The sequence below is a fragment of the Anguilla anguilla genome, chromosome 18 (genome assembly GCF_013347855.1).
Source record: "Anguilla anguilla isolate fAngAng1 chromosome 18, fAngAng1.pri, whole genome shotgun sequence".
Taxonomy (NCBI): domain Eukaryota; kingdom Metazoa; phylum Chordata; class Actinopteri; order Anguilliformes; family Anguillidae; genus Anguilla; species Anguilla anguilla.
This window is the reverse complement of record NC_049218.1, coordinates 18,053,734-18,078,833: the sequence shown is the minus strand read 5'-3', so window position 1 is coordinate 18,078,833 and position 25,100 is coordinate 18,053,734. Positions and strand designations below refer to the sequence as shown.

Below are 25,100 nucleotides of genomic sequence, written 5' to 3'. Positions count from 1 at the left end.
GAGATAGTGGCAGTGTTCAGAGTGTGGATGTTTCACACGGTGGTGGTGGCTGAGTGGGTGGGGCAGTCAGTGTGTGGCTGTTCCATGAGGGGGTGGGGCAGTTACTGTGTGGCTGTTTCATGAGGGGGGGCAGTCAGTGTGTGGCTGATTCAAGAGGGGGGGTGGGGCAGTCAGTGTGTGGCTGTTCCATGAGGGGGGGTGGGGCAGTCAGTGTGTGGCTGTTCCATGAGGGGGGGTGGGGCAGTCAGTGTGTGGCTGTTCCATGAGGGGGGGTGGGGCAGTCAGTGTGTGGCTGTTCCATGAGGGGTTGGGGCAATTAGTGTGTGGCTGTTTCATGAGGGGGGGGCAGTCAGTGTGTGGCTGATTCATAAGGGGGTGGGGCAGTCAGTGTGTGGCTGTTTCATAGGGGGGGGTGGGGCAGTCAGTGTGAGGCTGTTTCATAAGGGTGTGGGGCAGTCAGTTAGACAGCTAGTTAATAGTTGTGAGATAACGATGGTGTTCAGTGTGTGGTTGTTTTGTGAGGTGGTAGGTCAGGGAATGCTTGCCTGGACACTGGGCCTGTCCAATGGGTTCTTCTGCTGCATCTGGTCCAGCAGGCGCCTGACCTCGAGGCCCAGATCCGGCTCCAGCTCAGGCTCGATAACGAAGTCCAGAGCAGCCGCCAGGGTGGAGCCAAGAGAGTAGATGTGCCCCTGCAGAGGAGGGAAGAGCGCCCTGTGGTCACACGACATCGCAGCCCTATCACAAAAGCCATTGTAAGCAAAAACGAGACTAACCATGTTAAATAAAGGAGAACATTAAAGATAAAAGTCACGGTTGGGCAAAATAAAAATTACAGTTGGACATGAACAAGGTACTGAAGGTCAGAACAGCTGGATTCCCAGACAGGCCCAGCTGAGCTGTACTTCCTGACAAAAAAAAAAACATGGAGGCGAAACTTTATTTCCCCTAGAATACGAGGGATCTGCTCTGAATTCGACACATTTCTGAAATGGAGAGGCCTCCCCCGCTCTCGGGGGAGAGGAGGGAATGTGTGGTTTTGGCAGCGCTGCTCAGTATGTGGGAGGGGGCCGTGAGACACAAAAGCAAAATCAACACCATATATAGGCCAAGGATATTACTACGCACATATCGTGGCTGCCTTATTTTATTTCTCTATTATTCATATTACTGTAGCTTTATTGCTTATTGTTTTATGTCAGCATAAGTTTTGCCAACATAACTGTATTTTTGACAGATAAAACCAGTCTGAACTGAACTGAACCAAATTCAGAGCAACTGGGAGGAGAGCCATCGTGTCGTAATCCACAACAACTGCAGGCTAAAACACTTCATTCCTGGGAGGGGTGCTGCCGTTGTACCCTAAAGCTAAACGACCTCAGCGGATATTCAGCAGTGTAAACACTACAAGAGTTGGCCTTGATAAGAGATAAAATAATGAGGGCACTAGCTCAGGGAGAAGGGTACACTATCAGCCTGTCAATGGGGTGGGACACTGGCATACCTGTGAAGATCAATGCACCTGTATGCGCCCGTGCGGTATTTAGCAAAGGTTTCCACGGATACACACGAACAAACTGCGCAAATATTCTGACAGTGACTGGCAATTGTGATGTCAGGCCAATCTTGGGCGGATTCAGCCTTTCATCCATTGAAGACATTAAAGGCCTGCGCTAACAATAAAACTGGTGAGCGTGGTCAAGCCTGGGACAGTACAAAGGCACAGGGGCGGGGCTAAAGGAAACACAGAGCTGTCGATATCTCCACCCGGACCGGGCGGTACCATAAGAGAGGAGGAGACCGGGCTTTCAGAAGAGAAAGGTTCAGTCCTGGATTCACTCAACATTTGTTTCCATTTTGACTTTATGGCATGATTAAATGCATGTGCTTGTTTTTCTTCCTCACAAACACAGTTTGTTCTGTCGAGTTCAGCAATGGCCAGAGCCAACTTGCCATACTGTAATTTTGAATAAATAATAAATGTTTGCATGAATCCAGGTCTAAGTCCAAGCTTGACACAGCACAAATACTGGTAAATGTGACATTGACATCACATAACCTTCACACTTTACCAAACTTGCTTCAGAAACACCCAATTACATGAGTGACCATTATAGACAATTATGTTGAAGTGTAACTCAAGTTCAGGAGCACAGACTCTGAATGCAGAGCATGCACCCAAGACTCAAAGCCTGCTGACGTCTTTTCCACAATCTTTCGAAGTCCAGCATTCATTCAGCTCCTTCTTCCTCCACCTTCTTGTCTTGTGTGCTTCCTTGTTAATTGCAATGAATAACTTCAGCGCAGTATTTATTATTAGTTTGACTACAAAGTCACCACGTTCTTGTGAGTGGAGGGAACCACAGCTGGGCTACAGCGAGTCAGCTCACCATGTTTTCAGCACGACACAATGGCAGCGCTGCCCACAAACCGGACGAGAGCAGCACTGGCAGGCGAACAGGAGCCTGGGGTCCTGCTCTTTGTGTTGATCACAATTGTCCATTACCTCCCACTGCATTCTGCCCTGCTCTGTACAGCTTTGAAATGTCCTCACAGTTCATTTCGTGGCCCCTGCCAAAAACATCTCTCTCACTCGCTGAAACAACCTCATTAAAAACATGCGCGAGAAAGCCAGACGAATCAGCAAAAAGAGTGAGACAAAGAGAGAGAGAGAAAGAGAGAGATATATAATTAATCACTACTGATGTTTAAACGTATTGCTTAGCACACTTTGGTGATATATGCAAATGTATTTCCTGCCAAAAAAGTCTTCTTGGTTTCAAATTTGAATTTTAAAGAGAAAGAGGGAATAAAATAGAAGCGAAAGGGAGGCAGAGAGAGAAATGGGAGGAGAAAGTGAGCAACAAATGAAGAGCAAGCATGACAGTGAGCGAGAGAGAGATCTTCATAAATCATGGCTTATTGAAGTTATTTTAATGAACACTGTCAACCATTGTCAGGGACATTCTACGCCCCTGGAGTCCTGATATGGGGAACGATAATGCAGTTCATTTGAGTGTTGCCACATACGGTTTCCTGAGTTTACTTCCAGAGCCCACTAATGCTTCTGGAGAGCGCACAATTTCCTGTCTTCTGAAGTTGTTGATTTTGAGTCGTGTAGTATGTGGTAGGCTTTAAATGGCATTCCTTTCAAACAAAAGAAATCCAGAAGAAAGCTGAAACTGAACAACATACTAAGACCTTTACACAAGATAGATTCTCCTCCCTGTCTCCTGTGTGTCTACAGTCTAAATCCTAAAAAACCAAAACGATGCAACATGCATTCTGAGGAAAATGCAAAAGCGTGTCACTTTTGCCAAATTTATAATTACTTCTTTCGGATCTTTCCAGAGGCTTTTGTCTCTGTATCCATGACAGCAATGATTTCACAACTATGGCATTAAAAGGATGCAGTGGAAAATTATAATGATATGGGAACTACGATAAGATATGTCAAGTGCAAAGAAATGTTTTACAGTGTACTGAAGCATCACCAGAGAAACACTATGCTAATTTTGACGGTCATTATAAACATCTCAATTACGGAGGCTACAGGCCTGTTGTACAATGCCCAGGTACTGAGGCCTAGATTAAATCCACGATGGGTGTAAGTGAACTTTAGCTCGGACGAAGCTTCATTGGCATGCTTTCAGGTAAAAAGGCATTTATCAAGCCATTAAGCCATCAATAATGCAATATCAAGCCAGCCTCATACAAGGGCAGCCGCCCATGGAACCACTGCAGTAAAATTCATCATATCTGACAACCAATCCATTCCAGCCCTCATCCAACAAATGAGTAATTACTCCTCTGTCACCTTGGCTTAGTTTACCGGATATACCATAGAAACAATAATCAAAACAAGAGTCAGAACTACAGTGCACACAGCAAGACAGAGAGGCTTGTTTTTCTAAAGGATATTCTGCACCTGCAAATGCACCGCAAAAGGAGTTGGCGTGACAGAGGGATGACAGGGTAAACACACGGGGAAACCAGATGAATAAATAAGTCAAATCACAGGAACGTTTTGAACTCTGAGACTTTGTTGGGCACACCTCCTGCACAGGAGAACTTAACAGTTTCAGAGATCCTCTACTTTCACCTTGATAACAAACAACTCCATCCAGTAACAAAAAGACACTGTAGTCAGGATGGATTTGGGAATTCTCAGTTTTGTTTCAGACCTGGTAACAGCACTGTGGGAACTGAACAAACACAAAAAGCTATTAACTCTAACACAGACACAGTGTCCCTTTACTTTCTTCAGCATCCAACAAAGCAAACAAAGGACCGATCAAGCTTATTCAGGAGCCATTTAGCTGAACAGTCTACTGAAAAGAAGTTAAATTCATTTTGGATACAAAATCAGAGCATTAATATAATATAAAAGTTCAGCAAGATCGAGCCGTGGCCAGACTACAGAGGAAGAGGAGGATGATGTATCTTCACCTTTGGCATGAGCCAGACATGGAGACAGGGTTCAGCCATTATAGTTGCACAATACAGACATCACCAGCTAATTGCAGCACACAATTACTGCCATTAACCCTGTCCTTTGCAATGAGTGATAGGGAAGACAATGTTCTATCATTGAGGTCAACTTCAAGTAGTTCAACTTTTCAAAAATCTTTCATTTTGACAAAATATTCAACAAAACACAACCAAGAGGAAGATGTAAAAGGACATGGACCCTTAATAATTAGATCAGATTAATCAGTACTCATGTTTGTCTGATTACTAGACCACGATTGAACCAAAGTTACTAGTGTTGTATTCAATTTTTTCAAGTTTTTCTAATTTATTGCCATTTATGCTTTGGCCATACAGCATGTACCTTCTATATGACACACCAATAAAGCACTTTAATTGAACTGAAAGAAGGACATGCAGCAGACAGGGAGGGAGAATGAAAGAGGGAGAGACAGAGACCTGTCAAGACTCATGGAAGCCAAAGTACAGAGAGAAGGAGGGAGAGCTGACATGGCCTATTAATCACAGAAGAGCCATTCTGCAGGATGTGCTGTGCTCCTCCCTGAATCAGATGAGCATTTCCCAGCACTATTCCAAACGCTCTGGCGAAGGAACATTGTTTCACAATGCCAGGGACGAAAATATCAATATAAAGATTACTAATAGTTTGCTACAGCAGATACTGTGTCCTGGATTTAATCAATTTTAACTTTTTAACTCACAATTTAAAAAAAAAAGTGTTAGTTATTTTCGTCGCATTTAAGCAGGTTCAAGCTGCTTACTGAAACTGACTTACATTAGCTATATTTGTCCAGAATGAAAAGCTCATTTTTTTGTTTTTCGTGTCAAAATCCAAGAACAACTATTGACAGAATCTGGCCCAATACCTTTGACCTTCAGGCACTGGCTTTGAGATTCAGGTGAAATTAAGTTTTAAGAGAAACATTATGAGAAGCTGTCTCATGAACAGGATAGAGACCTGGTTAGATGTTTTTTCCCCAGCATGTTTTCTCTGAAAGGCAGGTTGTGAGCCATTGATTTCCATTAAATGAAATGCAGGCTAATTTGCTGCAGGTAGGCACAATATTCATCAGACAAGACGTCAATATCTCTCAGAGTTTCCGCTCCACTGAGCTGCATTTTATTTATAAAAATCCAAAAAAGAATCCAGATTGTTCTACCTGACAGAATTTTGCTTCCAGTCTTTTTCAATTCCTCAAATGCAAGACAATATACTTGTTACATTGTTATTTTTAAAATATGCCATACTTACTGCAAGGCTTAACTTGAAACTCACAATTTAAAAAAATCCTGTGAGCATCTCCTCTGTTGTTTATAAAATGTCCCAGAATTCTTTATCACAAAACTCTTTAAAATACAGAGGTTGGACGGGGCTAATCATAATGAATTTGGTGCAGACAAACACATTTCTGATTTAACTGACGGAATCATTCTGCAACAATTCTATGGACAAAGAGCCCTTTCAGGGAGCAAGCTTTCTTCTAGTACCCGCTGTTATAATTGCGCTCAGTCAGTATTAATTAAACGATCGATTGAAAAGACTTCGGTGAGCTGAGATGGGCTTTTTTTAAATGGAACACTGCCTTGAGCACGCTGTCCCAGGATACACATGGCTGAAATACAAACTAATTTCGTAGAATGCGTTGGGCCTTACTAACTACATTACGGATGGTAGCTCCACCCACTTACGGCTGCAAAGCCTCGCTCTCCCAACACAGTACCGTATTTCTGATGGGGTGCAAGGGGGCACAATCACACCCCATTTTACAGGTATGATTTAAGGCCAGACATAGACCATGATAGCACATCTTTGGACCATGGGGAAAGACGAGTGAGAACCCACAGGTAGATGGGGAGAACGCGGCATACAGACAGGGCCTGATTCAATCATAGGTAGCAATGAAACACTTACTTCAAAGGTGTTTCCCGTCCTGTCGAACTCTGGAGGCATGAAGGAGCCCTCTGGGTCATCTGGAGGCCCAAAGAAATCAAACAATGCAGAAGAGGCATTCGATCAGACATTAAGGAGGGCTAGTTGTCTAAAACTACAATGCACAGGTAAGGACACAACAAGTGCACTGAAGAGTATCTGCAGGAAATATATGCTCACAGTCTCAATTCATTAGCAGCTAGCTGCAAACATAGTACTGGCCTTCGAAAAAACAACTCTGTAAAAAAAGTTTTCATTCAGATAAAAGAATGAATGAATACAATTTGGAGCTTTCAAACGGTATCTGCCTTCTGATCAGGGACTCTTTGGCAGAGAGACAGATCCTTAACTAACTTGTGGGATACTCTCATTAAAAAGCCCTTTCTGTGAGGAGACTGCTGCGGGTCCTTCTGTCTGCATTCAGAGTGATTTGCTCCACTTAGTAAACCCTTATGGTTCTGAACACTGTCCAAGAAAGTCCAGCGGTGGTGGGGAAAACTGCAGAATCAGCTGGCCTAAGTAGGGCAGCAGCTGCACCCGACACAGCTCAGCAGGGCCCCACACAGGCCAGGAGGGCCTCACACAGGCCAGGAGGGCCCTGAAGAGCCCAGTAGGGCCCCACAATGGCCAATAGGGCCCAACACAGCCCAGTATTACCCCATACAGCCCACTAGGGCCCAGTGTCTTCTGACTTTACAGCAAAGAGCTGTTGAGAAGGAAATGGGTCTGGTCTGCACAGGGTCCAGTCTGCAGTCATTACATGCTGCAGTCATTACAGCCCCCCCCCCCCCCCCCCACTGCCCGCCAATCATCCCCCCACCATTCCCACCCCCCAAAGATTATTAAAGCCCTGTGGACTAAAAAGTGTGCAGCATCCGATAAGGAGGCGGAATGTAGAGGTGGAGAGAGGAAGGTACAGAGAAGGAGACAACGATGGAGGGAAGAAGGGAGCAGAAGAGAAGGTAAGGTGAAAGAGAGAGGGCTGTTTTCTGGCCAGGATTCCTTAAACATTTGCCCTCAACTCTGACTTACAAATAATTGCAAGCATACTTTTTCTTAACACAGTTTGTGTGTTCCATCAAATTTCTTTTTTGAAGAGAAACATGTGTGTGCAAAAAGGAGGACAAATGTTGAGTCACGGTTTCCACCTCACTATACATGATGAAAATACGCCAGGGCAATTCATCTGTGTTCACTGAAGGAAATGATTCAAAACAACCAACATTTATGTGAAAAACATATTACATATATTAAAGCTTTTGTTTTTTTTGTATTTTTTTGGGGACAAGGGGTTACCCACATGTTCTTGTTCCCATTTCACAGGCAGAATCATCATTTTAATGTGCCTGTGAGTCGCTCCATGTTTTAAAGGCTTGGGCTTTACACATGCCAGGTGCTGGTGCGTGGGGAAGGAGCTGCTGGTTCTGATGCAAGTGGGTGAAGATAAGACTCACTGCCAACATGCAGGCGCAGCTGCGTTAATCACTTAACACCTGTTTACAGTGCTTTTGATGATTGACAGAATGCTCAGGCAATTTAAATTAAATTAAAGCAATTAAGGCATTTCAGGCCTATTTTCCCTCCGAATTTTTGAATGGCAAATTAATTGCGTTCGTGCCCTCTGGGACCTTCTCTTTCAATTTAGAACAGCGCGAGTTTGCACTCTCCGCAAAAAAAACGTGATGCTTCTTTCCAGTTTGAAGTCCACAGATGAGTCAGAAGAGGACACTTATCACATAAGCCACCTGTGCAGGTAGGAGAGGGTCATTACGGTGAGATAAGCACCCAAAATCCCTCCCCTGCCAGGAAATCCTACCAACAACCAGGAATTATGCACCACATGGAGGGGGGTGGGCTGGTGACCATGAGGAGTGACTCAACACACATTTAACATGTGCGAATATGCTAATAATTGATTTTAAATGCAAGTTCATTTAAATATTAACCCCAGAGAAAGTCTTAAGATGGATTTTACAGGCACACACAAAGTCACATTAATGAAGAATACTGTGTTAAAACAAACCATTTCCCATTGGACAACCACACAGGGCTTTCAATTCCCAAAGTGTGATGCTGCCAGCACATTTCACAGCAAACAGAAATTGAGCATTATAAGAACTGTATCCAGGAGACAATTACCTTGGTTACAGTGACACTCTGATGGCATTGATTCTTATCAATTTCTGAAGCCACCAGAGAGTGCATGCATTCTGGTGGCTGTGTGTGTGTGTGTGTGTGTGTGTGTGTGTGTGTTGGGTCTGGGGGCATTTTGCCCACAGGGACTTTGTTGATTGACAGGTGGGTGACCATGACATAAACCCGTTTGGCAGACAGATGAATTCCGTGCCAGGAGCAGAGATCCTGGCAAATCGAAAGGAAGATTTCTCCCCGGAATGTGTGTGTCAGAAAATCTCACTTTGGACTGATGTGATGTGACACACCGACGCTTTAACTCGCAGTGAGAAGGCTGGGACACAAATATATCCAATTTTATCAGAGCAGGCAGGATTTTACAATCGCAAAAGGCAACCATATCTGTGTGTGCGTGTGTGTGTGAGCGTGTGTGTGTGTGTGCATGTGAGAGAGAGAGAGAGAGAGAGAGAGAGGTTAGAAGGTAGGCGAGAGCACGCAGCTGGGTCTTCGGTGAAGTAGCCGATAGTCAGAGACAGAAACGGGGATGGGAGAATGCTGACTCACCACTAAGCTGCTCCATGAAGCAGACGTTGCCGTGAGCGTTGAAGGCCAGGGTGTCGGGGGTGATACAGAGCATGTGGAACAGGGGCGAGTGGTCGATGCTCTGCAGAGCCAGGACACACTCCAGACACACAGCCCACACCTCCGGCTCCGACAGACAGCTGTCCCGCAAGGAGAGGACGTCCGCCAGGGAGACGTTCTCCTGTCGACACACGCACATATACACACACAAACGCGCACACATGCAAACACACACACAAACGCGCACACATACAAACACACACACAAACGCGCACACATACAAACACACACACAAACGCGCACACATACATACAAACACACACACAAACGCGCACACATACAAACACACACACAAAAAACACATGCACACACACGCACACATGCACACACATACAGACAAACACACACGCACACAAAAAAAGTGCACACGTGTGTACACATACACACACACACATACAAGCATAGACAGACAGCACATACATGCACCCACAAATAACCACAAACATACAGTCCCACAAATACACACAGAGACGCACAAACACACACACATACACTTTAACTATGCAAGTTGTCTATCATGTACACATCACAACATTAACATTGAGGTAGCTGACCATTAATTTAGTTCAATGATAAAATGTATTAATATAATTCTATGTATCCCGACTTATCCAAACTTTTACAAGCGTGTGCAAAGCCCTCCGATGACATTATCATGGAAAACCTGATTATGCATGTTGAAGAAGCTCCATGAGCGCTTGCGTATGTAAGTGAGGATCTTGGTATTTCCTTTGTGGATAAATGGAAAAGAAGCCTTCGCGCTCAGTAGCTGCATTTAGCTGACATTTGACGGCAGAGAGGATCACAGATGTGGCTTTGTCCCGGCTGAATCAGCAGACAAGAATCCAGCTCAACGTGCCAACATTCCCCCTCCCCACAGACCTCCCCCACTAAACATATTCAACCCATCATTACCCAAAAAAACAGCAAGATTTTCCTCCTTCATTTACCTGGGCTCAGTGCTACTGTACTTTCTTGAGCATGTATTTTATGTTTTGAAACACAGCCTTACAGTAGAGCTGAATCTATTGAGGGACACAACCCACATTCCCATTTCTGGTCTGTCTTCCCTTTGTCTGTAACATGCCCATCTCCTCATTACAGTCAGCATCGGCAACAGCTACTTAACTGGCATATTTTACCTGCAGTGGTGCAATGACTGCTTCTCACAGTGACCTAAAAGCCAGTCGATGGGTCCTATTTGCGAGGCAGCAGTGGTGCGAACGTGCCTGGGCCTAAGTGGAATTACTCATTTCGTCCTGCGCTCACAGATTAGTTAGCTAATTTTGTGGTCTGCAATTCAGGCATTTGCATCAGCAGGGCTAGGGCGGCACAATAGGGGACGTGTCAATAAAAACATTTGGTGCTGTGCTAACTGTTAAATAATTCAATTTGCTTTTGCTAAATTGGACAAACCCCAATTTACTATTGCTATTAGCTAGTGTTAGTTTTACAACTGGACACCTTGACTGCAAAAATAAGCCCCAGCGAGTGACTGAATGAGGGAACAAGCAAATTGCATCTGAATTAGTCTAAGTGATCCTTGTAATTTGCATGTGCTCCTGTTTGCCATATTGGCATTGGAAGTCGCTTTGGACAAAAGCGTCTGGCGAAATAAAAAATAAAATAAAATGGGAGTGAGCTAGGCACATGGCTGTCTCTAATGCTGCTTCCTGCTTTGATTAACAGCAGTTCAGGACCTTTAGCAGGACGGCTCTTCATGACCCAACAGAAGCCTTTTGTGTCCTGTTTGGTGACATCTTTATCTCCGCCTGGTGAGGCTCTGAGAGTGGGAAACAGCCGGGCACTGTTCTCTGCCAGGACAACACTAGGCTCTCGGTCTGAGATGGTGCTAGGAGCCTTTCTGCCACTTCCTGTTCCCTGTGCTGCCTATGGAGAGGATCTGAGTAATTGGGTACACAGAAAAATGCTGTGATGTCATTCTCTGAATCCAGCACAGATTCGGTCAGTCTAATTATCAGGTACACTCCAAGACCAGAACCCTGCTCTGATTCTGCCAGTCTCCAGATTAGGTAAACTCCCAGAAGTGAACCCTGCTCTGATTCTGCCAGTCTCCAGGTCAGGTACACCCCCAGACCTGAACTCTGCTCTGATTCTGCCAGTCTCTAGGTCAGGTACTCTCCCAGACCTGAACTCTGCTCTGATTCTGCCAGTCTCCAAATCAGGTACACCCTCAGACCAGAACCCTGCTCTGATTCTGCCAGTCTCCAGATCAGGTACATGCATAGAATGCAACATTTCCACTTTAAAGCCACTTTAAGCAGCTGCACAGGTCCATAAATAGACTGGCATAGTCCCTTGAGAGTGCTACAGAAAAATCGAGTTTCTGTCTCCTTTTCTCTTTCTTTCTCCCTTTTCCACCTACATAATTTTTCTTTTCGTTCCACAGGGTCTAGTGACAGATTTTCCCTGAAAACGAAAGACAGAGTGTGAGATACACAGAAAGTGAGTGAGTGAGTGAAAAAAGATGTGTGACTGAGGGAATTGTGAGAGAATGAGTAAAAGTGAGGATGAGTGAGAGTCAATGATTGAGTTAGTAAGTGTGCCAGTGATTGAGTTAGTGAAAGAGTGAGTGAGTCAATGAGATAGTCAGAGAGTTAATCAGTGAGTGACTCAGTGACACAGTGATGGAGTAAGTGAGCAAGTATGTCAGTGATTCAGTAAAAGAAACCAGACTGCCATACCATCACAGAGACAAGAATACTAAACTGTATAGCCTTGTATAGCCAATGTATATTTTTATAATACATTGGAATAATGGAATATGACAATGATACAGGATTTCTCCAAAGAAATCTACTGTCCACAAACCTAAATACAGCTGGAAATCAAAAAAGAGTATCTGAAAGCAAGGATAATTGTCACGTTCATCCATAAGACAGCATTCTTTCTCACAGCGCTTTACAGCCAGTCACCTGTTACATGCCACACTCTAGTGCTTTTAAATGACTTTCCAATTTGTGAGGGGTACTAGCAAAATGTAACGGACAGGAATTCATCTTTGAGCTGGTCAATAGGATTCTGTGCAGTGTCTGACAGAGATTGATACCTTGTTGACTCAGATGGGCCAGGAACACACATTCATATTCATCCATGTGATGCCAAACAACCAATCAACACTGATGTCACCTTCCAAGCAATCAATCAACACTGATGTCATCTTCAAAACAACCAATCAACATTGATGTCACCTTCCAAAAAAATCAATCAACACGGATGTCAAATTTCAAACAACCAATCAACACTTTTCAAGCAACACTTCTTTCGGATGGGAGGAAATCCAAACAGCCAACACTGCAGCACAGTTGATTTCGCCTGACTATAACTGGGTCACTTGGATTCAAGTCACATTACAATGTATGTCCTTCACAATGTGTAATTAACATAATCCAGCCCATGACAGGGTCAAATTTTACCAGAAAATTCCTATGACAGACGCTTGTAATCCTGTTAATGCTTGCTGACTAGGAGGGGGTTACAGTGGGGGAAAATTCTATACCAAATTGGAATTTGGTATAGAACCTGTGTGGGCCATTGGACTCATTCTGGCCAGTGTGCGATTCATCTAATTTGTGCATCAACGTGACTTATTTGTCTTCTTCAGTTCATCATATCCAGGTCATCAAAGCCCAAAGGCATTAAAGTGGTCTGCGTCCAAAGCATATATATCACAGTGAATAACATAAAAACTACACACAGCTGGGCCATGTCAGGGAAACAGTTCTGCCTACAAGATAAATAGATGATGGTGATATCATGAATTCACTGATTGATAACTAAATGTGTGCTACATTCCACAACTCATGTATTGTTTTGTGTGTATTATACAAACACGCATTAACTTCACCTTATCAGAAAAAAACATTATGATCAACAACAACAACAATAATAATAATCGTTTATATAATTTATATTATTACTTATGGGGACCGTGTACACAGATATAAGCAGTTAACGTCTCACCTCATCTTCTAACAGTGCAGGGAGAGGCTCAAATTCACATAACTCGTCCTCTTCCTCCTCTTCTTCCTCATAATAGGCGGACATGGCAGTTTCAGAAGTCCCCATTGTATGTAAATAAATTGCATTCAATCACACAAGATAATTTTCCTTTAAAACTGCCATGACGCAGAGTCACCGTTTCCACAAGACAAAAGAGCTACTTCACCACTGCCGTTTTCCTAGCAACGCAGTATTGAGTCGGAACTGATTGTATGCCTCAGCGGAAGAACCGAAGACCAACAGAGAATACTTTTTCAAACATTCTATGTCGGACCAGCATTCTGCGGCATTCCACGAGACATAACCAGCACTGCAGTACTCCTCGCGCAGAACACACACCCTCTTTGCTTTGATACCAGTGAAATCGACTACGAGTCTTTTGAAAATACAAATAACTGAAAGCAACCTAAGTTTCCTAACTATATGCTGTCATGGCAACGACCGCCGCACCTACACATAAACAGTAGACATGATATCGAACTAGGCTGCTGTCACTAACCGCCCCGCATAGCGAGGCTACAGCCCCCGTAGATATGGGAAAGAAACACGGAGACACAGATTTGTTTTCTCTACCCCTTGGTGGGGGCGGGGGTTAAAGTTGTTAATACTTTCCTTGTGCCTTTATCTTAAAACCCACTCATCCAGACAACTTTTGCACAGCAAAGGAGCGTTCCGTTTTTTCGGGGGATGCAGCAAAAAAAAGGTAGAGCCCCCCTCCTTAGTGAGGGATACAAAGTGGCTCCTTAGACAGTAACAGGCATTTCGTTCTCTGTGCACTAAATGGCGAAAAGTTTAGCAAAGTAGTCGCAGCCCTAGAACAGAGTTAAGTAATTTTGACAACTCATTAACGGACATAAAAAGTGGCATAGTACATAACGACTGACGAATTTAAAAAAAACCAAAAAAAAAAAAAAACGCGCCCACTACTGGTCATCACTGGTATTATAATCAGTGCGGCAGTGCATGGCTTGTAATGAAGCATCACTGTAAAATATTTCTACCCCGTTGTTTTCTTTGTGTGTGTGTGTGTGTATGTGTGTGTGTGTATTGGCAGTGTTCCCAATGGCTCATATATTTCAGTGATTGGCTATTTTCAAACTGATTGAATATTACATTCATAAAAAGAATACCAGTACATTTCACATGGATCTGAGGTATATGCATTATTTTCACAAATCAAACACATGGCAGGTACATTACGCAGTGAGCATTTAAAAAAAAAAACTGAAACAACACACATCTGTTCATATATTTATACAGATCTGGGTGGGGAGATACTACCATGGACTACCACCCAGTCAGATGGTGCCCTAGGTGGATGGCACCCCTCTCAGATAGATGACGCCCTAGACAACCATCTTTGCCACCTATGCCTAGGGCTGGATGTGTCTGCAGAACACCAAGCCTAACCCTGTGAAACAGATAAACTGGACCAGTGTCAGGAGAGACAGACATTCTTCTGTTAAATGTCACCTTTTGGGCAAAAATGATAAGCTTGTCTAGACTGCATATGCCTAGGCCAGTGCCATTGTAGGGGGACGGAATCAAAGAATGTTCTGGAAACACAGCTATTCCTATTCCAATAACCAACAGACAGCTGCACAACACACTGACATCTACCCAGACTGAAAAAGCTACTGGGACTAAATATGCATAAAAAAGATCTGCTTTTTTCACATCATTCTACATATCTCTGGTTCTGGTTTACAACACCGAAGACACTCAGCAAGGACTGCCCACAGCTCACCTGCAAGCTGGGAAGTTGTATTGGAAAGAGCTCAAGGTCACTATGCAGTATGTGTGTGTGTGTGTGTGTGTGTGTGTTATTGTGGCCTTGAGATGGAGAGAGTGCTGGGTACACGGAAATAAGAGATGATATGTGTTAGATGACACAATGACAGCACTGACACAAACCACTTCCGACAGGTGAGACCACTGGATTTTAACACATGGTGCTGTTGGAAAATGTTTCTGCTACACATATGGATTTTTATATTACAGTAAACAGTCTACCCTAATAATTACATAAGATGAAAACTAAACAAAGCTATATCAAATGCGTATTATACTAGTGGCAAATTATATTTAATGTATTTTATTATAATAATATGACAATAAAACAGAACTGAGAAAGTTGAGACAAAAATAATAAAAGCACAAAATAATATTACATCTGCCCTCCTGAAAAATGAAATAAAATAAAATATAAATCACTGCAATCTTTTTTGCCTTTCTGGAGAAAAGGAACCAAAAAAGCACTACTTCTCACGCAGAAAATCATTCTGCACAAAGCATAGTGGCTTTCACACACACGCATGCACAAGTTTTAAAGGCTGGAGGAACAGCTGCCTGAGGAAACCATCATTTAAAACAGCGCATTTCAACATTAACACTACTTCCTTATAAACAGGGGAAAAAACATATTCAAACAAACTATGACAAACAGGGCATTACCATGGCATATGAAAACAGACTAAGGCAGAAATTCAGAACTTTTTAAATCTCAAAATGGAAAAGGCCAGATTTTCCAAGCTCAAACAGCTGAGATAGCTTGGAGGGGCACAGTGAGCAGTCAAAGAGGTTTGGCCTGTAGCTATGCGACCTGGTAAAGCTCCACCCCTTCTGCCCTCCAATCAAAGCTGCCCAGTGAGCATGTGAAGTGGAAAATTCTTTGGTGTGAAAGGCCGCAGGTAGCAGGAACCATACCCTCTCCAACAGGCACTGATTAAGCCAGCATGTTTCTCTCACCTGTCAACCAGAGATGCTGCAGGAGTCTGGCTCAGAACAGGAGAATAGAACAAGACCACAAAGCTTGTAGCTCACAATAAATCAATAAGAATGGGGAAAGAGCAGGAAACCCCATCTGCATGGCTCACAGGTCTACCACACTCATTCATCCCGACTGCTATCCCCACCTCTGTCTCACACCAGAAATCACTGCCTCAAAAATCCCTCCAAGCGGGTAACCTTTACCCGTACACTGAAAACCAGCGTCGAAAACAACTCCCGGTTAAAAGAGATCTGGGTTGGACAGAGAGCACTCACCTGCATGCTGCAGACGTGTCTATGATAGAGAAGAGAGAGCTCATGCTGAAAACCCCTCCTGCTTCACAGGCTCCGGACCATTCCTCTCTTTACCTGGGATGACTCCGGAAGATAGCGCTGGCGGAAAATCTGGGCTCGGGAACGGAGTGGTACGTCAGGGCACGGATTGGAGGGAGAACCGCATCCTTAATTAGGTGTGTACGTCAATATTTTATTAGATCCTGTCTCTCTCTCTTTTTTGTACCTTTCATGTCAGAAGAGGACTCAAACGGAGCGTGCAGCAGGAAAGACCAGCGGGCGTGTCTAAGTATTCGCCGAGCCTGCCAGACGCATGCCAGCCAAAGCAGCGGCACACAGCGAGCTGACATTACAATGGGCTGACACGTTCTGAGGACATCACAGGCTGGGAAACCGCTAGAACAAAAAAAGCATTTTGTATGCCAGAGCCAGGGGCAAGCTGGAATGTGGGGGTGGAGAGGGAAGGACTGGGGGTCGGGGGGAGGGGGGTCAGTGATATTATGTCATTTGCAGGTCTCAGAAATCACCAGACTCCTCTCTTTAAATGTGGAATGCACTAAGCTAATATTTCACTCCGAAAAATCAATTGAAGTTGGCTGTCGGATAATGAGGCACTGAGTTAGGGGGCCGCTTGGGAGATTCTGGGGTTCGGCTCTGTCAGCCAAGCTGTTAAAAATAGCGCACCTGTTCCCATGAAGAGCACCCCAGCCACCGAGTGATGCACTGTGACCTGGAGGTAATGAGGTCCTTCATAAAACAGGTGATCCTGCCAGCCAGGCTGTTATGCAACATTGACGTGTGCTGGGATTCACTGTGGCCAATAGGTGGCACTGTCGCACAGCATGGTTTGAACATGGCACACTGTCAGCCAGTCTGCTTGAAGTGCGTTATTACTGTTTTCCTTGTAAAACCTGGTAGTTATATTTCATGTTCTACAATTAAATACGACCACTGTTTGTGTGAGCTTGAGATTTACATTTTCCCCTTTTCCCATACCCCCACTCCTCCCCCCCCCCACACTCTCTTCCTCGCTGTTCAGCTCAGCTGGATTCGCTGCCCACTGGCTGTGTGTTCCTGCACTGCACTCAGCTTTGTTTAAATAAATGACGGATCACACCGAGAAGCCCTGAGCCTCCCTTCAGACTAGATTTTGTGCAATAATGCAGACAGAGACAGAGAGAGAGAGAGAGAGAGAGAGAGGGAGAGAAAGAGTGATGCAGGCTATGACCTGTCCATCATGTTAATGTGCTTCTCTACATAAATAAAAAACAAAAACGTAATCCTATGTTTACAACAGTCCCACCCCAGCTGTCACACAGTTTAGGTGACCATGGTGACAGAGGCGCAATAGGAAGGCTTTATCACCACATAATCCAGGAGAAGACTGCATTCTGAATGAATGCCTTTTATGTTGCTCCATTACAGTTAGGTACCATCAACCTATACAAAAGAACTAGATCTATAAATAAACTAGGGGAGAGGGAGGGGACAATGAGAGCCAACTATCTTTAGATAGATAACCCATTTCATCTGTAGCCAATCAAAAAAGTGAAAGGCCCTTAAAACACAGTGAAGTAAAGAAAATCAACAAAGTCAGCAGCACTAGAATATCCTCACAAAAGGCAGGCTATTTTCAGCAGACTGAAAATTATGTACTATGATGCTTGCTGTAAAATGCCATTTTCCAGAGGTTAGAAACTGCAAATACTGGTTGTTTTGTGGATTTACACTGGCCCTGATACAAAATGGCAGATTTAAAATGATTTTTTGTTTTTTAGAAAACACCTTTTCCTTTCCTTTAACCCAGTGATTTCATGGATTTGGGAGAAATGTGGAATCATGAAGAATCATTAAAGATATATGGTCATCATCATCATCATCATCATCACAACACTACACCAACTGTGCTGCTACAGAATTCTTATGTAAATACATACTCACTGCATAAACACTTCTTATGTGTTCACTCTTGTTGATTCTTGAGCATAAACAGAGGTTCCAGGCCTATACAGCTCTCCATTGTGCTCATTCAGATGCTGCATAACTGTGGTGTGTGTGTATGTGTCGGCATGTCGTGCATGGATCTTCTGTAGTACTATGTGTTAGTAGTTGTGGTGTGAGTGAGTGTGTGTGTATTTTTTCTAGTACTGCGTGTGTGTTTGTGCAGGAAGTTGTGCAGTGAGTGAGATTCTATATTCTGGTTTTACCAGTAAGACACCTAATTCCTCTTCCTCAAGTATCCTTCTCTTCTTCCCATCCTCCCTCAAACACCCATCTCTCCTTCTCTTCCTCCGCTACTCCCCCTCCCTCTCTCACCTTGCTCTGTGGTGTATGTATCGAGGATGTGTTAGCACTAGCATCCTGTCATACTGTTTGCAACACATTACAATTTGGCCTTCAAATTTGCAATATAAGCCTTGAAATAAGACAGATGGATTTGTTTTCATACAGTCATTTTCTGTATTGGCAAGTTATTCACCATCTCAAGCCACATTTTCTAAGACAGAGATTCCCAGGGTTTTCCTTTCTAAGTCTCTAAATCACCACTCTGTTGCATTGGACCCCAACCTCAAAAAAAAAAAAAAAAAAAAGGGTTTTCACCTGCGTATTGAACACCCACTACAAGCTGTAATGCAGTGGTTTAATGTACGAGATCACTGAAATTCTTTAAATCATAATTCTTAAAATGATCACAGTGTTACCATGTATGCCAAAGATCATTTTATGTGACCCCTGCCACACGGTTCTCCCCGAACCATGGCTATTGTTGCGGAGTTTGTAGTAAGAAATTCCAAGCAGCAGGACAAACAGATGCCAGTAGCGTAATTGTATCAGAAACCTCACAGCTGCCTAGCTCAATATAGATCCATACTTAATGAAACAGATGTCATACTTTTTTCGCCACGGGACATTTCCTGCGCGTGTTCGAGAACACGCCTCTCCCGAATCGTTTCACCGATTTACCCCCCGTTTTGCATCACACGCTGACACACTTACTGTATGGGCAACGCATGCGCATCTCCGTGCTCAGGTTTTCTTCCGCGCGCTGGAGGCGACGCGTTGTTGCGTCTGCCCTTGTCCGCCGCAGCACGCTGTGTACTCCCTAATCAAATGAAAGCCCATTACACACACATCGAATTCCACCGCCACAAGGTCATCTTCTCGCGAGTAAAGATAAAAAGCTGGCTACATTTATTTGCCGTAAGTTATAAGAAAAATCACAAGGGAGAGATGGGAAAGCAGTAATTCGCCAGCAGTATGAAACATCATGAGCATCATGAACTCAGCTTCAAATTAATGGTGTACTGGCATTGCACAGCCTGTCAGCCGCATGTGATTTGCGATACACCACAGTGCTCCCACCCCACGTCCTCCTGAGTACATGCACATGCACTGAAACTCTTCACTGGCACGCTCGCTCGCTCACTCACATTCACTCACTCACTCAGTCACTTACTGCGATTTGAAGACCTTGCCGTTTCTCGGGTAACAAAGACATACATGCAGTAATAATAAAAAAATTTAAAAAATCTGTGCACTCATGGTGAAAAAATACATTTATTGGAATCCGTGATGATGTAAAAAAGGTGGAAACTTTGTTTTGAGGTGGAGGGCTTTGAAATTGAGTTACGGCATCACTGGCCAACAGAAACTGACCTAGGATCAGCCGTGTAGCCACTGATGAGAGAAAATATGGATGAAATTCACAAACACGGAAATCCCATTTCTGTTTCTAAAGACAGTCATTGTACAGTGACGCGAAGAAAGCAAAGGACTAGTGGCATTGGCATCTTCTAAGCAGGTTGTGTACTGTTTTTTCTTTTTCTTTAATCTGAGGGGCAAAAGAGTTTGTAGTGCGTTCACTACCGGATATGAAAACACATTTCACAATGTGTGCCATGTTCACACACTGACAGCAAGAAATAAAGAAAAAAAAAAAACATTTTAACTCAGATACTGAGCAGTAATATCACAATTTCGGGCTTGTCCCATTTCTTATTCTATATTAATATTTCTTAAATATCTTTGCTGTTGTAATACAAAATAATATAATTTGAGTAAATTCTATATACATCACGGTAAAGAATTTTTAAGGGTGAAGCCATGCTGGGCAAGGATTAATACAAGGATGTGATTGGCCAGAGGCCCCTCACCTGATGTACCCCCATTCCAACCCAAACGCTCATTTCTCTCAACGCGAGCGAGCTCTTGTCCAGATATCCTGTCCATTCTCATAGTGAGAGCAGAGCCTCAAAAACGAAAAGGACAAAAGTCTTAACGTCATCATAACGGTGGAGCAGCTAATATTGCCGCAGCACTGCTGGAATGTTGGGAGAGGATTCGTCAGCTGAGGAACTATGAATTAACACACACATACACATACACACACACACACACACACACAGGTAATGAGGACACATATCTCTTCACACAGGATGATACCATATAAATAATTCTATACATTTACCACCCTTTCCCAGTAATGGCATAGAGAAAAGTTAAATAAAAAATTAAATTAATAACCCAAAATCCATTAATACAGAGGATATGTTTTCAGTGAAATTTATGTTTTTTTCCTCTAACGACATAATTTTTGTGGGACCTTAGCCTTTAACTGGCAGCAAAAAACACAGTCACATAGTCACACACGACAAGCGATGCATGCGCTTCACTTGGACAGAAAAGAATGTCATTCAGCTCTGTCTTCATCTATCACTTTATCCACACACACACACACACACACACAAACACACACCTATGCCAGGTAAGGAAGCTGTTGATTAGGGGAACTGCAGTTGTTTTATTCATCAATGTTTAGCCTGATTAAATCACAGCACCACTCACTCTCCTTGACAGGATACCAAGTGGTAGGGCTACAGTTGTTTTATTCATCGGTGTGGTCTGCTGACGCCACATTTCACTGTTCGTTGTCTATCACAATATACAATGTCATGACATGGCAGACACTTAGCACCACAACCCCAAGCGCCATTGATTCAACAGTGATGGCACTAAATGAGTCTCTCAGACGACAAGATATCAATATTCACAGGAGGGATATTCTGCTGCAGCTGACTGGACAGACACTGAACAGGCATCAAGAGGCCATTTTAAAACAGGGATTGACATACCTGGCTGGCCTCTATAAAAGCAGATGTACTTTTAGTATAGTTATGAAGATATTATCAGTTGCTTTTCATAGTATATAGTATGCTCATTTGAAGAATGAAAGTATGTGATTCTAAATTGCTGGTGTGTTGGTCTTGTGTACATACACGGACTTCTCTCAAGAGTACTGAGGATGCATGCCATACGTTTTGCAAGGAACGGGTGAATCTACTTTTCAATTAACTCAGTCTTTTAATACTTTTATCTGGGGTGATACACACAGGCACACAGACACACACACAGACATACACACACACACACACACACACACACACTCTTAATATAGATTTATATTTATGTCGTTATAAAAATACTTTAAATGAAAGGTCATTTCTTTATGCATGTGTTCTCCATCCTTTAAGTTCTAAAAGGGAAAATTAAATGGTTTGTCTGAAGCACATTGTTGAGCCAGAGGCAAAAAAAAGAAGAAAAAAAAAGTGAAATCTGTACAGTAAAAAAATATTTCAGACAGACGTGGACGTAATTATAAAAAGCATGAGTACTGAAATGCTGTTTTTTTTTTGTTTATCCTTTAAAGGATGTTTGGGGTGGGGTCCCGGCACACGGCCGGGTCAGAACTACACGGTAGTTTCATTCCTCCAGGGCCCAGTCCGGATGTTTCCGGTACTGTCCGAGCTGTACAGGAAGCCCTCGTGCATGCTGCCCTTCAGGATGCCGTTCTGATTGGGCGGCGGGTTCTGGGGGTACGACTGTCTGCGCGGGTGCATCTCCAGGTGGGCGCGGTGCGCCATCTCCTCCTCGGCCATCTTGGCGCAGCCGTAGAGGACGGAGGCGGCGTCGGCGCCCTCGGGCTGGCACACAGTGGGGAAGAGCTCCGCCTTGCCGCAGCACACGTGGCGATGGCAGAGGGCGTGGCAGCCGTGGGCGTCGCGGGGCGGCGGGTGGCGGGCGTGTCTCTCGTGCGTGCTGTGGGGGCTGTCCGTGTGCGAGCTGTGCACGCTGCCCCCGTCCACGCTGGAGGGGATGTGGTAGGCGTACTCCCGCTCGCTGCCGCCACCGCCGCCGGGCCTGTGCCGACCGCCGAAGTGCCGGGGCTTAGTCCTGCCCTTCAGGCAGCGGTGCACGTGCACATTGGGCCGGTAGCCGTCCACGTCGGCGTGCAGGTGCACGTGCGGCTCGTCGTCCAGCAGCTGCTGGCTGTGCAGGGCTGCGCAGCAGGGCGCCACGGGCGACAGGCAGGCCACGTGGTTCTGCACCGCCTGCAGGCCGCTCAGCTTGCAGTGGGCCGAGGGGGCGTGGCCGTGCGCCAGCAGGGCCTTCCCCGGGCAGGGCGAGTCCAGGTGGCAGTGGGCGTGGCTGTGGGCGTGGGTGTGCAGCTGGGTGTCCCCGTTGACGTTGACCTTGGGGCGGGCGTGGCCGTGGCCGGGGCCCTGGCAGGCGTGGCGGCGGGCGGGGCAGCAGGCGCACCAGCAGTGCCAGACGTCGTCGCGCTTGGCGCAGTGGTGGATGAGCACGAACAGGCCCAGGGTGACGGAGAAGGCCCCGTACAGGCAGCTGAAGATCATGTCCAGGAAGTGGCCCTGCGAGACGGCCAGGGCGCCGAACGCCCAGGTGGCCAGGAAGAGGAAGAGTGTGAAGGCCGCCGTGCGCAGCTGGGCCTTGAAGGAGTGCTCGTTGGCCAGCAGGGAGGGGTTGAGGGCGGGGCAGGAGGCGCGAGAGTGTGAGTGGGGCGGGGCCCCCGGGTCGGCCGCGTGGCAGTGGCCCACCTCCCCGGCGGCCAGCCTCTGCTGCTCCTCCGTCACGGGCTTCAGCTCGTACTTCCTCTCCGGGTGGTGCTTCAGCTGGATGTAGATGCACAGGAAGTAGACGCAGGTCACCAGGACGATGAACGCCACCGGGCCGTAGAAGGCCCCCAGGCTCGTCTCCCACGCCATCCAGCAGCTGGGCCAAGGAGAAGAGGGTGGGGTCAGTTTGTCAGGCAAGAAGTACGCAAAACACACACACACACACACGCACACGTGCGCATGAACATGCACACGCACGCACGCACCTACACACATACATGCCTTATAACTCTCAAACAGATTGAGAAACAGCTAAGACACAGGCCACACTGTAAGCTCAAACAAACACTGAAGACACTGAACTCATTGTGTATTTGTCTCAATTATGCTCCACAAAGCACCACTGGGTCTGTTTTTTACAGACCGCCATATTCAACCAACAGAGTTTGGAAATAACATCCCAGACAAACAGCTTTTTGTTTTGAAGATCGTCTGAAGAGTTCATTTATATATTTGCATAATTCATATCTCAAATCTTTTTGCAACAATATAAAGAGGACAAATAAATACATTTAAACACTCTAAATGTATATTTAAATTTAAAAACAACATCTTGTCACATTTCTACCTCATTGGGTTTCCTCAATACATCATCAAATTAAAGTTGGGGGGAAGGCGGTAAATATATTAGAAATATGACATGCATAAGCCTTACTGGAGGGAAGAGAAAAGTGTACATAGAGAAAAAACATTAGTGACGTGACATCACAGTGAGGGCTTTTTTGTATAACTGACAAAGACAATCTAAGTGTGACCTTGAGACAAAATGGCTGGTACTTACTAAGGGGCTTGCTCTCCGCTGCCATAGTTGTCAATGTTGGTGGCAGCTGTGATTCCACAGATGATGAAGGGCACTCCACCACTGACTAAATAAAATCTGCAGAGGGAGAGAGAGGGAGGGAGGGAGGGAGGGAAGGAGGGAGAGAGACAGACAAACAGAGAGGGCGAGAACAATATAAAATAAGATCTTTTATAGATAATTCAAATGAAAACACAACAGGGACTGTCTATGTGTGAGGATGGACTAAGCCTCTGATCTGATCTGATCTGAAGGGCTCTTAGGTTTGAGAAACAGCTCACACAGTAGGTCATTACATTTATCTGAAGAATCACTGAGTGTGTGTGTGTGTGTGTGTGTGTGTGTGTGTGTGTGCGTGCGTGCATCTTTCTATTTTATACATTTTGGATTTCAGCGTTCAAACAAACCACACAGCAAAGGCTTTGTGCTCTCCAAGTCATCACTCTTGGCTACACCCTGGAACAACCAGACAACTGTCCTCTGCGTGTCATTCTGCATACATATGTGACTGAATCAGTACGCCAGTGATATCTCCCAGCATGCCTCAGTGCAGCTGCATCACTCCAATCCTGCCGACCCCCTCCTCCCAACCAACAAACACCATCAGCACACCTCACAAAATTCAATTACCATGATGATGTTCCCCTGTGAGATGGGGGAGGGGTTCGGGAGGTAGGCATTAACGATGCTGTCACCATCTTGGAGGGATGGGTCTCCCTGAGCCCTCGTCTGTCTAAACCCCATTTAAATACAAGTCAACAAGAGCAGCAGAATGAAGAAATTACAAAAAAAAGAGTTATTTCTTCCGGGGTGTAAATCTCAGTGCTTTACGACCTGCCTTGCAGTGACTGCTGACTGTTTCCAGCGGCGTGGAGCTATTCTGCTGGAGCACTCTGCGCAGAGGCGGGGGCAACTGGAGGAGAACCGCGTGGCATGGCTGCAGTCTTAAAAACGGAGCCGAATAACCTCAGATGATCCGCCTCAGATCACCGCAAACTTTTGCAAACCACCGAACCGGAAAGGTGATATTCAAAGCATAAATTTG

At 44.9% G+C, this 25,100-nt stretch overlaps 2 protein-coding genes across 10 annotated transcripts in view; both read right to left on the bottom strand.

Annotated features, from left to right (window-relative positions):
* LOC118218388 (kinase non-catalytic C-lobe domain-containing protein 1) overlaps positions 1-16,535 on the bottom strand; it is a 38,530-nt gene extending 21,995 nt beyond the window's left edge. For 2 of the 5 annotated variants that reach the window (XM_035401006.1, XM_035401007.1), the window contains exons 1-4: positions 13,181-14,056; positions 9,119-9,317; positions 6,404-6,462; positions 546-692 (exon numbers count right to left, since the gene is read on the bottom strand). In XM_035401006.1, coding sequence (XP_035256897.1) covers positions 546-692; positions 6,404-6,462; positions 9,119-9,317; positions 13,181-13,285 — 510 coding nt within the window. In that variant the 5' untranslated portion in view covers positions 13,286-14,056. Of the gene's footprint in view, positions 1-545; positions 693-6,403; positions 6,463-9,118; positions 9,318-13,180; positions 14,066-16,264 lie in introns of those variants that run through there. The other 3 variants (XR_004763405.1, XM_035401008.1, XM_035401005.1) reach the window with 3 other exon arrangements.
* Positions 16,536-19,821: 3,286 nt separating this feature from the next.
* The window catches only part of LOC118218168 (adhesion G protein-coupled receptor A1), a 100,549-nt gene continuing 95,270 nt past the window's right edge, over positions 19,822-25,100 (bottom strand). For all 5 annotated transcript variants that reach the window (XM_035400621.1, XM_035400622.1, XM_035400623.1 and 2 more), the window contains 2 exons: positions 24,038-24,133; positions 19,822-23,353 (listed from right to left, as the gene is read on the bottom strand). In XM_035400621.1, the coding sequence (XP_035256512.1) occupies positions 22,030-23,353; positions 24,038-24,133 (1,420 nt within the window). In that variant the 3' untranslated portion in view covers positions 19,822-22,029. The remainder of the gene's footprint in view (positions 23,354-24,037; positions 24,134-25,100) is intronic.